Source organism: Crinia signifera, chromosome 11, assembly GCF_055691185.1.
Source record: "Crinia signifera chromosome 11, ASM5569118v1, whole genome shotgun sequence".
NCBI lineage: Eukaryota > Metazoa > Chordata > Amphibia > Anura > Myobatrachidae > Crinia > Crinia signifera.
This window is the reverse complement of record NC_139227.1, coordinates 35,456,254-35,472,416: the sequence shown is the minus strand read 5'-3', so window position 1 is coordinate 35,472,416 and position 16,163 is coordinate 35,456,254. Positions and strand designations below refer to the sequence as shown.

Here is a 16,163-nt window from a genome sequence, read left to right as displayed (position 1 = left end):
CCTCCATTCCTGGTGGCTAATATACAGTACAGGACGCCCTCCATACCTGGTAGATAATGTACAGGACGACCTCCATTCCTGGTGGCTAATATACAGTACAGGACACCCTCCATACCTGGTGGCTAATATACAGTACAGGACACCCTCCATACCTGGTAGATAATGTACAGGACGACCTCCATTCCTGGTGGCTAATATACAGTACAGGACACCCTCCATACCTGGTGGCTAATATACAGTACAGGACGCCCTCCATACCTGGTAGATAATGTACAGGACGACCTCCATTCCTGGTGGCTAGTATACAGTACAGTGCAGGACGTTCTCCATACCTGGTATATAATATACGGTACAGGATGCCCTCCATACCTGGTAGCTAATATACGGTACAGGACGCCCTCCATACCTGGTAGATAATGTACAGGATGACCTCCATTCCTGGTGGCTAATATACAGTACAGGACACTCTCCATTCCTGGTGGCTAATATACAGTGCAAGACGCCTTCCATACCTGGTGGCTAATATACAGTACAGGACGCCCTCCATACCTGGTAGATAAAGTACAGGACGACCTCATTTCCTGGTGGCTAGTATACAGTACAGTGCAGGACGTTCTCCATACCTGGTATATAATATACGGTACAGGATGCCCTCCATACCTGGTAGATAATATACAGTACAGGACACCCTCCATACCTGGTAGATAATGTACAGGACGACCTCCATTCCTGGTGGCTAGTATACAGTACAGTGCAGGACGTTCTCCATACCTGGTATATAATATACGGTACAGGATGCCCTCCATACCTGGTAGCTAATATACGGTACAGGACGCCCTCCATACCTGGTAGATAATGTACAGGATGACCTCCATTCCTGGTGGCTAATATACAGTACAGGACACTCTCCATTCCTGGTGGCTAATATACAGTGCAAGACGCCTTCCATACCTGGTGGCTAATATACAGTACAGGACGCCCTCCATACCTGGTAGATAAAGTACAGGACGACCTCATTTCCTGGTGGCTAGTATACAGTACAGTGCAGGACGTTCTCCATACCTGGTATATAATATACGGTACAGGATGCCCTCCATACCTGGTAGATAATATACAGTACAGGACACCCTCCATACCTGGTAGATAATGTACAGGACGACCTCCATTCCTGGTGGCTAGTATACAGTACAGTGCAGGACGTTCTCCATACCTGGTATATAATATACAGTGCAGGACGCCCTCCATACATGGTATATAATATACAGTGCAGGACGCCCTCCATACCTGGTAGATAATATACAGTGCAGGACGCCCTCCATACCTGGTATATAATATACGGTACAGGATGCCCTCCATACCTGGTGGCTAATATACAGTACAGGACGCCCTCCATACCTGGTAACTAATATACAGTACAGGACGCCCTCCATACCTGGTATATAATATACAGTACAGGACGCCCTCCATACCTGGTATATAATATACAGTGCAGGACGCCCTCCATACCTGGTAACTAATATACAGTACAGGACGCCTTCCATACCTGGTGGCTAATATACAGTACAGGACGCCCTCCATACCTGGTAGATAATGTACAGGACGACCTCCATTCCTGGTGGCTAGTATACAGTACAGTGCAGGAAGTTCTCCATACCTGGTATATAATATACGGTACAGGATGCCCTCCATACCTGGTAGCTAATATACGGTACAGGACGCCCTCCATACCTGGTGGCTAATATACGGTACAGGATGCCCTCCATACCTGGTAACTAATATACAGTACAGGACGCCCTCCATACCTGGTATATAATATACAGTACAGGACTCCCTCCATACCTGGTATATAATATACAGTACAGGACGCCCTCCATACCTGGTATATAATATACAGTGCAGGACGCCCTCCATACCTGGTAACTAATATACAGTACAGGACACCCTCCATACCTGGTAGATAATGTACAGGACGACCTCCATTCCTGGTAGCTAATATACAGTACAGGACGCCCTCCATACCTGGTAGATAATGTACAGGACGACCTCATTTCCTGGTGGCTAGTATACAGTACAGTGCAGGACGTTCTCCATACCTGGTATATAATATACGGTACAGGATGCCCTCCATACCTGGTAGCTAATATACGGTACAGGACGCACTCCATACCTGGTAGATAATGTACAGGACGACCTCCATTCCTGGTGGCTAGTATACAGTACAGTGCAGGACGTTCTCCATACCTGGTATATAATATACGGTACAGGATGCCCTCCATACCTGGTAGCTAATATACAGTGCAGGACGCCCTCCATACCTGGTAGCTAATATACAGTACAGGACGCCCTCCATACCTGGTAGATAATGTACAGGACGACCTCCATTCCTGGTGGCTAGTATACAGTACAGTGCAGGACGTTCTCCATACCTGGTATATAATATACAGTGCAGGACGCCCTCCATACCTGGTAGATAATATACAGTGCAGGACGCCCTCCATACCTGGTATATAATATACGGTACAGGATGCCCTCCATACCTGGTGGCTAATATACAGTACAGGACGCCCTCTATACCTGGTAACTAATATACAGTACAGGACGCCCTCCATACCTGGTATATAATATACAGTACAGGACACCCTCCATACCTGGTATATAATATACAGTACAGGACGCCCTCCATACCTGGTATATAATATACAGTGCAGGACGCCCTCCATACCTGGTAACTAATATACAGTACAGGACGCCCTCCATACCTGGTAGATAATGTACAGGACGCCCTCCATACCTGGTAACTAATATACAGTACAGGACGCCTTCCATACCTGGTAGATAATATACAGTACAGGACGCCCTCCATACCTGGTAGATAATGTACAGGACGACCTTCATTCCTGGTGGCTAGTATACAGTACAGTGCAGGAAGTTCTCCATACCTGGTATATAATATACGGTACAGGATGCCCTCCATACCTGGTAGATAATATACGGTACAGGACGCCCTCCATACCTGGTGGCTAATATACGGTACAGGATGCCCTCCATACCTGGTAACTAATATACAGTACAGGACGCCCTCCATACCTGGTATATAATATACAGTACAGGATGCCCTCCATACCTGGTAACTAATATACAGTACAGGACGCCCTCCATACCTGGTAGATAATGTACAGGACGCCTTCCATACCTGGTAGATAATATACAGTACAGGACGCCCTCCATACCTGGTAGATAATGTACAGGACGACCTCCATTCCTGGTGGCTAGTATACAGTACAGTGCAGGACGTTCTCCATACCTGGTAGATAATATACGGTACAGGATGCCCTCCATACCTGGTAGCTAATATACAGTACAGGACACCCTCCATACCTGGTAGATAATGTACAGGACGCCTTCCATACCTGGTGGCTAATATACAGTACAGGACGCCCTCTATACCTGGTAACTAATATACAGTACAGGACGCCCTCCATACCTGGTATATAATATACAGTACAGGACGCCCTCCATACCTGGTATATAATATACAGTACAGGACGCCCTCCATACCTGGTATATAATATACAGTGCAGGACGCCCTCCATACCTGGTAACTAATATACAGTACAGGACGCCCTCCATACCTGGTAACTAATATACAGTACAGGACGCCTTCCATACCTGGTAGATAATATACAGTACAGGACGCCCTCCATACCTGGTAGATAATGTACAGGACGACCTTCATTCCTGGTGGCTAGTATACAGTACAGTGCAGGACGCCCTCCATACCTGGTAGCTAATATACAGTACAGGACGACCTCCATTCCTGGTGGCTAATATACGGTACACGATGCCCTCCATACCTGGTAGATAATATACAGTACAGGATGCCCTCCATACCTGGTAGATAATGTACAGGACGACCTCCATTCCTGGTGGCTAGTATACAGTACAGTGCAGGAAGTTCTCCATACCTGGTATATAATATACGGTACAGGATGCCCTCCATACCTGGTAGATAATATACGGTACAGGACGCCCTCCATACCTGGTGGCTAATATACGGTACAGGATGCCCTCCATACCTGGTAACTAATATACAGTACAGGACGCCCTCCATACCTGGTATATAATATACAGTACAGGACGCCCTCCATACCTGGTATATAATATACAGTACAGGACGCCCTCCATACCTGGTATATAATATACAGTGCAGGACGCCCTCCATACCTGGTAACTAATATACAGTACAGGACACCCTCCATACCTGGTAGATAATGTACAGGACGCCTTCCATACCTGGTAGATAATATACAGTACAGGACGCCCTCCATACCTGGTAGATAATGTACAGGACGACCTCCATTCCTGGTGGCTAGTATACAGTACAGTGCAGGACGTTCTCCATACCTGGTAGATAATATACGGTACAGGATGCCCTCCATACCTGGTAGCTAATATACAGTACAGGACACCCTCCATACCTGGTAGATAATGTACAGGACGCCTTCCATACCTGGTGGCTAATATACAGTACAGGACACCCTCCATACCTGGTAGATAATGTACAGGACGCCTTCCATACCTGGTGGCTAATATACAGTACAGGACGCCCTCCATACCTGGTAGATAATGTACAGGACGACCTCCATTCCTGGTGGCTAGTATACAGTACAGTGCAGGACGTTCTCCATACCTGGTAGCTAATATACAGTACAGGACACCCTCCATTCTGTTGATCTTTTCATGTGATTACATTGTAAATGTTGACCTTTTGACCCTGTCAACCTTTCCCATATTGACCTTTTCACCCTGTTGACCTATAGCATTTTGACCTTTGGGGTTGAACTATTAACGACCACACCCAAATACTATGGGTCATTTTAATGTGCTTGAACAAGAATTTGATTTATTAACCGTTTCTTATATAGCGCACACATATTCCGCATCACACAATATTTGAACGTTCACATCAGTCCCTGCCCCAGTGGATATATTCCGTACCACAAGCAAACATTCTAGGGTTAATTTGTTGGGAGCCAATTAGCCTACCAGTATATTTTTGGAGTACCCGGAGTAATCCCACGCGTGTACGGGGCGAATATACAAACTCCGCACAGTTAAGGCCATGGTGGGAATCAAACCCCTGACCTCAGTGGTGTGAGGCAGTAATGCTAACCATTACACCGTCCGTGATTGTTCTAATGTTGTCATTAATGTCCTGCACATTGTGTCTTTCAGATAAATTCAAGCAGCTGACAGACCACATTGAGCAAATGGCCTTGGAATAAAGGCCGGGAAGGCAAGCGCAAACCTGCCCTATATCCCATTATTGGATAAAGAGCGCCGTAAGATTTGCAAATCTACCCGCCGCTTCTGTCGCTGACCTTTATGATGACCTCTGTGACCACTTGGGGTAACCGACGGAAATGTGGAGGAAAAACTGCAGAGTATATATTTTGTAAAGGAGTCTATTGTCTACTTATGGAATTCCGAGTATTTAATGAGCGTGTTGTCTGTATACCTAGTGGATGGGAAACCACAGTATTCGTGTACAAGATATTCTCATTTCTAGATTACATATTTTTTACAAGCAGGAAATGGGTTCCAATGTGTAACCCTTTGCCTCCCAGCGCTGCACGTCGTTACCGTTTCTGGCTGGGAATACGGTTCTTGTGTTTATTTCCTACTATAATAGGAAAGTGCAGTGTGGGTCATGTGTAGATATTTCCGGACAATACCTACCGCAGTGAATCTATTTCCGAAAGATATATATATATATATATATAATGTATACATTTGTTTGAATGTGTTAGAGATGTATATTTATTATAGATACTTGGCCCTCTGTGCGTTATAAAGCTGTTAGAGAATATAAATAAATGTGTATATATATATATTTTTAAAGCAGGTGGAGATGTAATAGAGGGAACACTGGATCTTTACATTAAGCTGTTTTTTTTGGGATGACTTCAGATCAAACATTATATATTTATAATACAACAGTGACTATATATATATATATATATATATATATATATATATATATATATATAATATATATATGTCTGAACCCCTTTATATATTGTATGTATAAGTAGCCAATGATCATTCCAGTGCTGCTGCTGTAGTTTATATGGCTTTTTAAATCACCTGTGTATTAAGCGCTCAGCCGGCCTCTGAAGTATGGTAGCATCCTTTTAATTTATACCCTATAGGAAATGAGTCTATATAATATATAGTTGGTGACACCATGAATACAGAGTGTTCATGGTGTTCTGTACCCAGTGTTCCGCGAGCTTCCCCTGATATATTTTGTCTTGTTCTATGACCCATAGGATTGTACTGGACAAGAATAACTTGTACTAATCAGAAATTTATAGCCAAGCTCCCAGCAATGTGAGGTATTTCAGCAAAGGCAGTGAGAGAAGCATTTTATATCACCTGTTCTAAAGCAGCATCTTTCTAAAAGTCTTTTCTCCGACCCCTAACCAAGCGAACACTGTATCTGGGACCTTTATTCAAGGTGACAGCCAATCTCGCTGTAACACTGCCTGTTACATTGATAGGAACTTTAAGTGCACCTTTTACTACATACAATGCGGGCAACTTTTGTTTTGTGATCTGAACCAATGATCACACTGATGCTCTGTTTACTGTGAATTGGAGGTTTTGGTGAGGCACGAGGTCTCGGGTTATGCCTTGGTAACTTCATTGGTTGAGACCACAAACAGGCTGCCCCTTCTGGGTAAAGGTGAACGTTAACTACACAGGGGCTTTTGTATTGGTTTATTACTGCTGTGTTCCTGTGCGTTGTGTATTTTTAGTTCATTGGTTTTTTTTTCTGTATTTACTTTTCATACATTGCTACTGGTGTTCGGGGCCAAGTTTAACTTGCGTGAAATGTGACATTTTAAGTATTATTGAGTAATTCACTTTGTGCATTGTTGTGTTTGTGTTATTTTGTATCTGTTACATTACTTGTCTGTGTTATAGCAGTGATCTGTGAGTACGGTGGTGAGTGACCATTTGTGTTGTATTGCTGGTAGATGTGTGTGCAATATTTAGTCTTCTGGTTCACTGCTCTTGATTGGAGAACTCTCTGTCAAACTTGCATCTTTAATAAGCAGGAAAAAGCAATAATTCTGAATTATTTGGGCTAAATAATTTTGTGGCTGATCATAAATACGTATAATTCTAGTGTGTTAGTACATTATTGTATGCAACATCCTTTATTTCTGAGATTTTATAGACCGAGGCGTTACTCTTGAGATCTGAGCTTGTTAAAGGGGATGTTAAAATAGAATATATAAATATAATATTCTATTTGAACTTAAATATAATATGTTCCCCTTAATTCTTTTCCCCACGCTACTAGAGCCATGGAGATTTTGTACCCCCTATAGTTCAGGAGATCTCGTCCTCACTGGTACTGCTGTGGGCACGCTCCCCATGCCAGGGGTGGGAGTATAACTCAAGACTTACATTGGTTGCAAGCTTTGCTGATTGGTCCAGACAACCATTGCCGTGGCAACTATTCTTTTCCTGGTTGACCCTACATCTGCCCCCTGTCAGCCTGGAAAAAGTGTCTCACAATGTAGTTTGGTGTCGTCATCTCCTGTACTGATAGTTAATTGATTTTTAAAGAATAATTTAACATTTATATTGAAAACTAGTGCCCTCTTGTTTTGCTCCTTATATTTAAGTTTTAGCCCCGTATGAGGAACTGCTGTCATTGGGGTTAGCGGAAGAAAGTGCAATAGGGTTCTCTTGTCAAATTTCTCATTATAAAGGTGGAATAATTGTTCTATTGTGTTTTTTGCATGAACCGGAGTCATCAGAAGCCATATAGGATTGTTGTGGAGGTGGTGTGGTCATCTCCTTCCATCACCTCCCTTACTGAAGTCCCAGTGTTGTATGAGAAGGAAAAGCTATTGTCTGCAGAGACTCTGGGGCAAATGTATCAAATCTTGGAGAAAGGTAAAGTACCAATCAATTGGCTCCTAACTGACATCACGATTGCTACTTTATCTCTCTCTCTGCACGGCCTGATACATGTGCCCAATGGGTACGTTGTATGTGTGCAAAATGAGAGGATTGTATCACTGTATTAGCTGTGGCTTGAGTAATAAAATCATGTTGAGTAATAAATTCTTGTCCAGACTCGACTGTGGTGTTGAATTATTGGTTACGATACACCTGCACATACGTGAATCTTACTGTTGGGTAGATTGTATTACCGGTGTTAGCAATTGGCAGCATTGCAGCAGAATTTAAAGCAGCAAATACACAATACATAAAGTCACTGGTTCCCAACCTGTGGTACTTGTACCCCTGGGGGTACACTGCAGACCTGTTGGGGTACTTGAAAATAATATTGGTAACAGTAGAAGTCTGCCAATGCAGGAAGTAGTTTCCCGTGGCTGTGAAGATGAACCACGTTGCGTCACTTCCGTAGAGTTTGCACCATCATCAGTCTCTTCATGCTTTTACCTGACCAGCAATCCATTGGGAGATACACGCAATGCACTCAGACATCAACGATCATCTGCCCTGCACTGGCACAGGTGGCGGAAGCAGCGGCATTAGTCCTACAGGCGTTAGCGGGAACCCTGGAGACCGTACACAGCCAACGGCCAGACACAAAGTGACCCGATTCCTGACCGCACACTACTCCTTAATATAAGGTCACGCATACCGCTGCCACTCCACTCGTAAGTACTGTGGTGATTTCAAATTGAGAGGCGTGGTACTCCTGAATGAAAAGCCTAATCCAAGGGGTATGGGAAAGAAAAAAGGTTGGGAACCGCTGCTGTAAGGTATTGCACAAATGAAGAGCCCCAGTCCCTGTGTGTGCCACTTAATAGCATTGATAAAATCGCATCCTGCAGTGTGATGTTTGGTGCTAACATTGTGCCCAGAACGTAGTAGAAGTATGATGAAGAAACCGCAGAAGAGGATAGAGGGCCCTGCTCGTGAGAGCTTAGTCATCAGTCTTTCCTTTTCTCCTTCATCCACTAGGTGGCACTGGAGCTTACAGTGGGGAATAGAGGGCGACTACTAGGAGCTTGGGCACTGTAAGAAATTAGAAGTGTGGCTGGCTCCTCCCCTTTACTTCCCCCAGCCAGGCAGTCTTCAATTGTGCCCTACAGGAGCTGGGTGCTTTGTGCTCAGTCAGGGCAAAATATCGAAATTTAAACTTTTATTTTTTTTATTACAACTTGAGGACAGCCAGCAGTCTAGCCAACTGCTGGCTGCGCCGTGGGAGCTGCTGGGGGGACCCCAGTGCCACTGCTTGCGGTCTGCGCCAGGGTCCCCGGCTCCTGGGACCACTGCCCCAGAGAAGCTGGACGCCACTGCCTGCAGTTTGCATCCCAGCCCTCAGAGACTTACTGCCACCGGCCAACGGGCTTCAGTGAGTATAATCCAGGCTCCCTGTTAGCAGGGAAGACCGGGTATTTGGCGGTACAGAGAGACCATAAAGCATGCCTTCCTCACGGGGGTGGGGCTTAGCACTGAGGTCAGGTTCCTGGCTTCCTCTGCACTCTTCACAGCGGCGCCATCTTACTGAGTGGGACCTCTCCTGCCGCATTCAAGGGTCCTGCTGCTGCACCACTGATTTCAACCTTCCCCAGGCTCTGTGAGTTATACAGTGGGGATGTGGAAGTCATGCTAGGAGAGTCTGGGCTGTGCATAAAGTATAGTCATATCACTCCTGACTGTAGTCCATAGCGCAGTACAGATTAGTGGCAGCTCTATTTCTTTACTCTCCTGACTAGTCTCTCTCTTGTGTCATCCCCTACCTTCTGCTCTTTTGTGTGCATAAGTGTGAGTGGGGAGAAGTTTTTACTATGGCTGGGGGTACCTCCAGGGCGCCTCAGAAGGTTGCTTGTAGAAGATGTAATGCTAAATTTATTCCTCATTCAAAGGGCTCAGTTAATTGCTTAAACTGTACAGTGTCCCCGGCGTTGCCTCTGCAACAGGTAACTCCTGCTGGGGCTTCTCAGTTAACAGGTTATTACCAAATTATCCTCTGAAATGTCAGCCTTTCAAAAAGACAGAGAGGACTCTAGGACCCAGAAAGCCTCCTTATCGTTGGCTGTACAATCTCTTACCAGGGCGATTGCCCCGGCAGAACCGGAGCCCATAGCGCCCCCTCTTTTAATTAACTCAAGAGGTCTGATAACAGACAGACAGGAATATGGGTCAGATGATGACATGCCTCCATTGGAAGAGGGTGAATTTGATGAACTTAAAGAGTTAGGGGAGGTAGTTCTAACTCCTGAACCAGCTGCACAGGGGTTGGAAGACCTCATTACTATGGTCAAAACTACCTTAAAGGTAGATGAGGATTCATCGCTACATTCTCCACAAAAAAGTATGCAAAACGCTGCAGACAAACTGCGGCTTTTCCAGTGTCCGATGAATTAGACCATCTTCTGAGGGAAGCCTAGCTTCACCCAGATAAACGGTTTCAGGTGTCAAGCAAACGTTTAACAGCATACACCTTTCCTACAGATAGTAAAAAAGCATGCAAAACTCCACCCTCTGTGGATCCGTCGGTATGGGAAACGGTCATCTGTCAGACCAGACTTAGGTCGACAGTCATTAGGTCGACCCCGGAAGGTCGACTTGACTTAAGGTCGACATGGGCCAAGGTCGACATGGTTTTAGGTGGACAGTCATTAGGTCGACATGAGTTTTTCACTGTTTTTTGAGCTGACGTGCCAACAGGCGGTATTTCATGCCCTACCATCCACTAGGGCGTGGTGGGAGAATAAAATAGTGCCCGAAGCATGGCGAGCGACTGCGGTTCAACTCCAACTGTGTCCATGTCGACTGTGTCGACATTCGGGTAAAAAAACCTGTGAAAAACTCATGTCGACCTAATGACTGTCGACATTGGCCCATGTCGACCTTAAGTCATGTCGACCTTGAGCCATGTCGACCTTTAACCCTATTGACCTTGGGGACAGTCGACCTTCTGGGGTCGACCTAATGACTGTAGACCACTTCCGTCGGTATGCCGCCTCTCCAAAAAGACAGTACTGCCCATTCCAGGAGCCTCCTCGCTAAAGGACTTCTCCGACCAGAAGCTGGAAGCTGCGTTTAAAACTATCTACACAGCTGCAGGCATGTTAGGCCGCCCCGTCCAAGTGGGATGTTGGGTGAACAAGGCCATGGAGACCTGGGCTGCACAGATCTCAAGAGAACTCAGTGCAGATCCAAAGGCAGGTGAGTTAGTGGTTTTGGCAGGCCACATTAAAGAAGCCGCTACTTTATCTCTCTCTTATACCGACATTGTAGAATAAGCTTTGCGCATCTCCGCGCTATCTGTATCAGCGCGCAGGGCTCTATGGCTGCATCAATGGCAGGCAGACACAGAATCCAAAAGGGCAGTGGAGGCAGTCCCCTTCCAGGGATAATTTTGGTACTTGTGTATTTTGGCGGCGCCCATCGCATCGCATACCATAAGGCATGCGATGTGACGCGATATCGTGCGATACTGTACAATGGCATACAATGCGATGCGATTAAACATTGTATAAGCACCCTAATGGGTGCTTACAATGTGAAATGCACCCCCACGCCACCCCTCCACTATAAACGTGAACCCGAAGCGTGGCGAGCGCAGTGGTACGCGTCCTACGACCTTTTCATACCCCCACTATCCACGTCGGCGTGGAGTTGAGAATAGAAAGTGCCCGAAGCGTGGCGAGCGCACCCGGATACCTGTGAAGCCCGCGAGGGGACTCCGATACCTGTGACGGTATACGCGTCCCCTAGCGGGGCTCGCCACGCTTCGGGCTCGGTGGCTCGCTGCGCTTGCCACACTTTCTATTCTCTACTCCACGCCGACGTGGATAGTGGGGGTATGAAAAGTTCGGAGGATGCGTACCGCCGCCCTTCGCGAGCTCGATGCGCTCGCCACGCTTCGGGTTCACGTTTATATATATATATGGGGGGGGGGGTGGCGTGGGGGTGCATTTCACATTGTAAGCACCCATTAGGGTGCTTATACGATCTTTCATCGCATAGGGGGCAAACGTCGCATCGCATAGCATGCCATGCGATGAAAACATTGCGCGATGCACATCGGGGGCGCCGCTATAATACACAAATACCATAATTTTTTTTCGTTCCAGAATTGGACAAACTCATCTCACAGGCAACGAGAGGAAAATCTCCTCCTTTTCTTCCCTCTGCAGCCCCACCTCCTCCACCCAGACGCTCCTTTCAGAGGCCATTCTTTCACCCTACGGCTAGATACCACCGACGTTCCAGAGCTGGTTCTTCTGCAGGACGTGGTTACAGAGGTCGGGGCCGGGGACTCGCAACTGGATCCCAAGGCTGCCACAAAACCCTCTTCTTGACATGCATGCTACCTACTTGGGAGATCCCAGGGTAAGGGCACGTCTGCACCTATTCAAAGAAACATGGTCCCTATCCTGTCATGATGCCTGGGTCATAGACTCTATAGCCTTCGGCTGTAAAATAGACTTCCAAAAGAAGCCTAAGGAACTGCCTTGATGACTGCGGTCCACAAGCTGCTACAGATGGGGGTGGTCATTCCTGTGCCTCCAGAACAAAGGACACAGGGTTTTTAGTCCACCTGATTTCTCGTGCCAAAGCTGGACCCCTCATCACGCCCCATTCTCAATTTAAAGGACATCAATCCCTATCTGAGAGTTGTAAAGTTCAAACTGGATCTTTACAATTTGTGATAGCAGGATTAGAGCCTAAGGAATTCTTGGTGTCCCTGGACATCTTCATGTCCCAATATGGCCAGCTCATCAGGCGTTCCTGTGATTTGCCATCAGAGACCAGCACTTTCAATTTCAGGCTCTACCGTTCGGCCTGTCATCAGCTCCCAGGATCTTCACAAAGATCATGGCTGCGATGATGCAGCTACTCAGATCACAGGGAATCACAGTGGTACCATACTTGGGTGACCTTCTGTTGAAGGCAGCTGCTCCGGAACTGCTGGTCTCCAACTTGCAACAGACCCAGACCATTCTTCTACAGCATAGCTGGATTCTAAATGATCAAAAATCCCAGCTTCAACCCTGTCAGCGGTTACTGTTTTTAATGTTATTGGACACGGTACAGCGCAGGATCTTCTTACCGCAGGACAAGATCGACTCTCTCTAACTCTTGGTTCGGTTAGTTCTCCAGCACAGACAGGTGACCATATACCTGTGCATACGCCTCCTGGGGAAAATGGTGGCTACCTTCGAGGCTGTTCAATATGGTCGCTTCAGATCAAGACCCATTTCAGCTCTGTCTCCTGCAACAATGGTCGGGCTCTCACCTCACCCTTCATCGGAGAGTAACTCTTTGTCCACCAGCCCGCCTGTCTCTGGCTTGGTGGCTGAACACCTGCAACCTCCTCCAGGGAAAGTTATTCAGGGTCTGGGACTGGACTCTTCTAACCACAGACGCCAGTCTCAGAGGTTGGGGAGCGGTCACGTCAGGGTGTCAATTTCAGGGCCTGTGGTCTCCACAGGAGTAACGTCTCCCGATCAACATCCTGGAGCTCCGAGCGGTATACAATGCGCTACAGGAGGCTATCCATCTACTTACAGGAAAAAAGCAGTCAGTCCAGTAAGACAATGCCACAATAGTGGCATATATCAACAAACAAGGAGGAACTCGCAGCTATGCGGCAATGAAAGAGGACAGCCGAATCCTACTCTGGGCTCAGGATCATCTACAAGTGATCTCAACGGTATTCATACCAGGGGTAGAAAACTGGGAAGCTGACTACCTCGGTCGCCAAGAGGTCCATCAGGGAGAGTGGTGTCTTCACCCTCAGGTGTTTCAGAGGCTTGTTCATCGATGGGGATGCCCCCAATCGACCTTGATGGCATCTCGAAACAACCATCAACTTCCTCTTTACTGTGCTCGGACAAGAGATCCAGCAGCACTAGGAGTAGATGCTCTCACAATCCCTAGTTTGTCTACCTCTTTCCTCCGTTCCCAATGTTACCACGGATCTACAACGCATTCGCAGGGAGCCAGTGACTGTGTTTCTTATAGCTCCAGACTGGCCTCGCAGGTACACCATTCTAACGTCCCTCCTAGTAGATGAACCCTGGCCTCTTCCTCTTCAGTCCGACCTACTGTCTTAAGGCCCCTTTGTCCATCCAGACTTAGGGCAGCTTCATTTAATGGCCTGGCTACTGAGAGGTTGACCCTCCGAAGGGCAGGAATACCAGCGGCAGTAATACCTACTATGCTACGGGCTAGAAAGGAAGTGACCTCCGTCCAATACTATAGAATATGGAGGGTATATTGTGAAGGTCGCCAAGTTTCACTCAGGGCTTTCAAGTTGCCTCATATTCTCCTTTTCCTCCAAACAGGCCTCTCTGCTGGTCTTCCTCTTGGATCCTTAAAGGTTCAAGTATCTGCCCTTTCGGTCTTCTTTCAAAGAAAAATGGCTTTACTGCCTCAGGTAAAGACCTTTTTTCAGAGGGTTTTGCCAATTCAACCTCCCATTCCGCACTCTCACGTCTCCGTGGGACCTAAATTTGTGTCTCTCCTTACAGTCTCCTCTATTCGAGCCTTTGGAGTCAGTCGAGCTCAAATACCTTACTTGGAAGATGGATCTGCTTTTAGCACTAGCCTCAGCCAGAAGGGTTTCTGACCTCAGTGCACTGTCCTGCCTACCTCCTTTTTTTTATATTTCATGAGGATTTGAGGAATTGAGAACAAAAGCGTCCTTCCTTCCTAAGGTCGTGTCCTTGTTCCACGTCAATCAGCCAATTGTGCCTGCTTTCACTGAGGACTCCAGTGAATCCAAGACTCTGGATGTAGTACACGTCCTCAAGATCTACATCTCAAGGAGGGCTTCCTTACGCAAATCTGATGTGTTATTTAGCCTGTACGACTTGGCCAAGCCAGGTTGGCCGGCCTCCAAACAGACGTTAGCCAGATGGCTTCATCTTACAATTAAACAGGCTTACGTGGCGGCATCACAGGTGCCTCCTCCCTTCATTACGGCCCACTCCACATGGTCTGTGGGTCCCTCTTGGGTGGCTGCCCAAGGGGTTTCGGTTCAGCAACTATGTAGGGACACTACTTGGTCCGGACAGTGAACCTTTATCAAATTCTACAGGTTTGATACCTTTACAGTCCCAGCTTCGCAGGGCAGTGTTGGAAGGCTCTCAGCGCCATCCCTCCCATTTGGGGAGCTCTGGGACATCCCCACTGTAAGCTCCAGTGCCATCTAGTGGATGAAGGAGAAAATGGGATTTTGTACTTACCGTTAAATCCTTTTCTCCTATCCAGATGTGTTACTGCTATTTTCAGTTGTTATGTTACCTGGTTGGGCTCTTTCCAGAATCGTTTTGTGGGAACTCACTTGCCATTTTATATGTGTGGTTGTTTCTGTTTGAATTTCTAATTTTCTCCTGTTCTCTTATCTGTTGTATGATATGGACATGAGATGCGTAACCTCCTCTCGGAAGTGTGTTTTTTCTCTCTTCCAGCTCCCTCCGGGCACAATACCGAACTGCCTGGCTGGGGGAAGTAGAGGGGAGGAGCCAGACACACTTCTAATTTCTTAAAGTGCCCAAGCTCCTAGTAGTCGCCCTCTATTCCCCACTGTAAGCTCCAGTGCCACCTTTGGAATCGGAGAAAAGGATTTAACGGTAAGTACAAAATCCCAGTATTTTTTTTTGTACAAAAAAAGTATTTTCTTTTTGACATACAGCTGAGGTCTATGAACAGATTGTGGCTTTTGTGTAATATTGGGCATAGTGGCAGATTTATAAAAGCTTGGTGGGAGGATCTTATTGGTTGGTACTTTATCTACAAAAAAACAAGAATTTAACTGATACCTCAGCGCTATATATATATATATATATATATATATATATATATATATATATATATATATATATATATATATATATATATATATATATATTCAGCCCAGGGTGACACACGAGAGCCTTCACAAAAAAACTTCAATTCAACTATATAGAAAAAAAAAAATGGTGACACCCACTGGCGAAATTTCATGAAACATGCAACCACTCGCAGGGGCGGATCCAGGATAAAATGACAGGGGTGGCACCATGATAAAAGAGGGTTTAGGTGGGGGAGGGGCGGTGTTAGTGGTGCCAGTGTACATGCTGAGAGAGCGGCAGAGAGAGAGAGGGTGG

General features: G+C 46.3%; 1 protein-coding gene across 3 annotated transcripts in view; it reads left to right on the top strand.

Moving 5' to 3' along the window:
• Positions 1–8,145, top strand: part of KIAA0513 (KIAA0513 ortholog) — a 66,634-nt gene extending 58,489 nt beyond the window's left edge. For all 3 annotated transcript variants that reach the window (XM_083165009.1, XM_083165007.1, XM_083165008.1), the window contains one exon: positions 5,236–8,145. In XM_083165009.1, the coding sequence (XP_083021135.1) occupies positions 5,236–5,285 (50 nt within the window). In that variant the 3' untranslated portion in view covers positions 5,286–8,145. The remainder of the gene's footprint in view (positions 1–5,235) is intronic.
• The last annotated feature ends 8,018 nt before the right edge of the window (positions 8,146–16,163 follow it).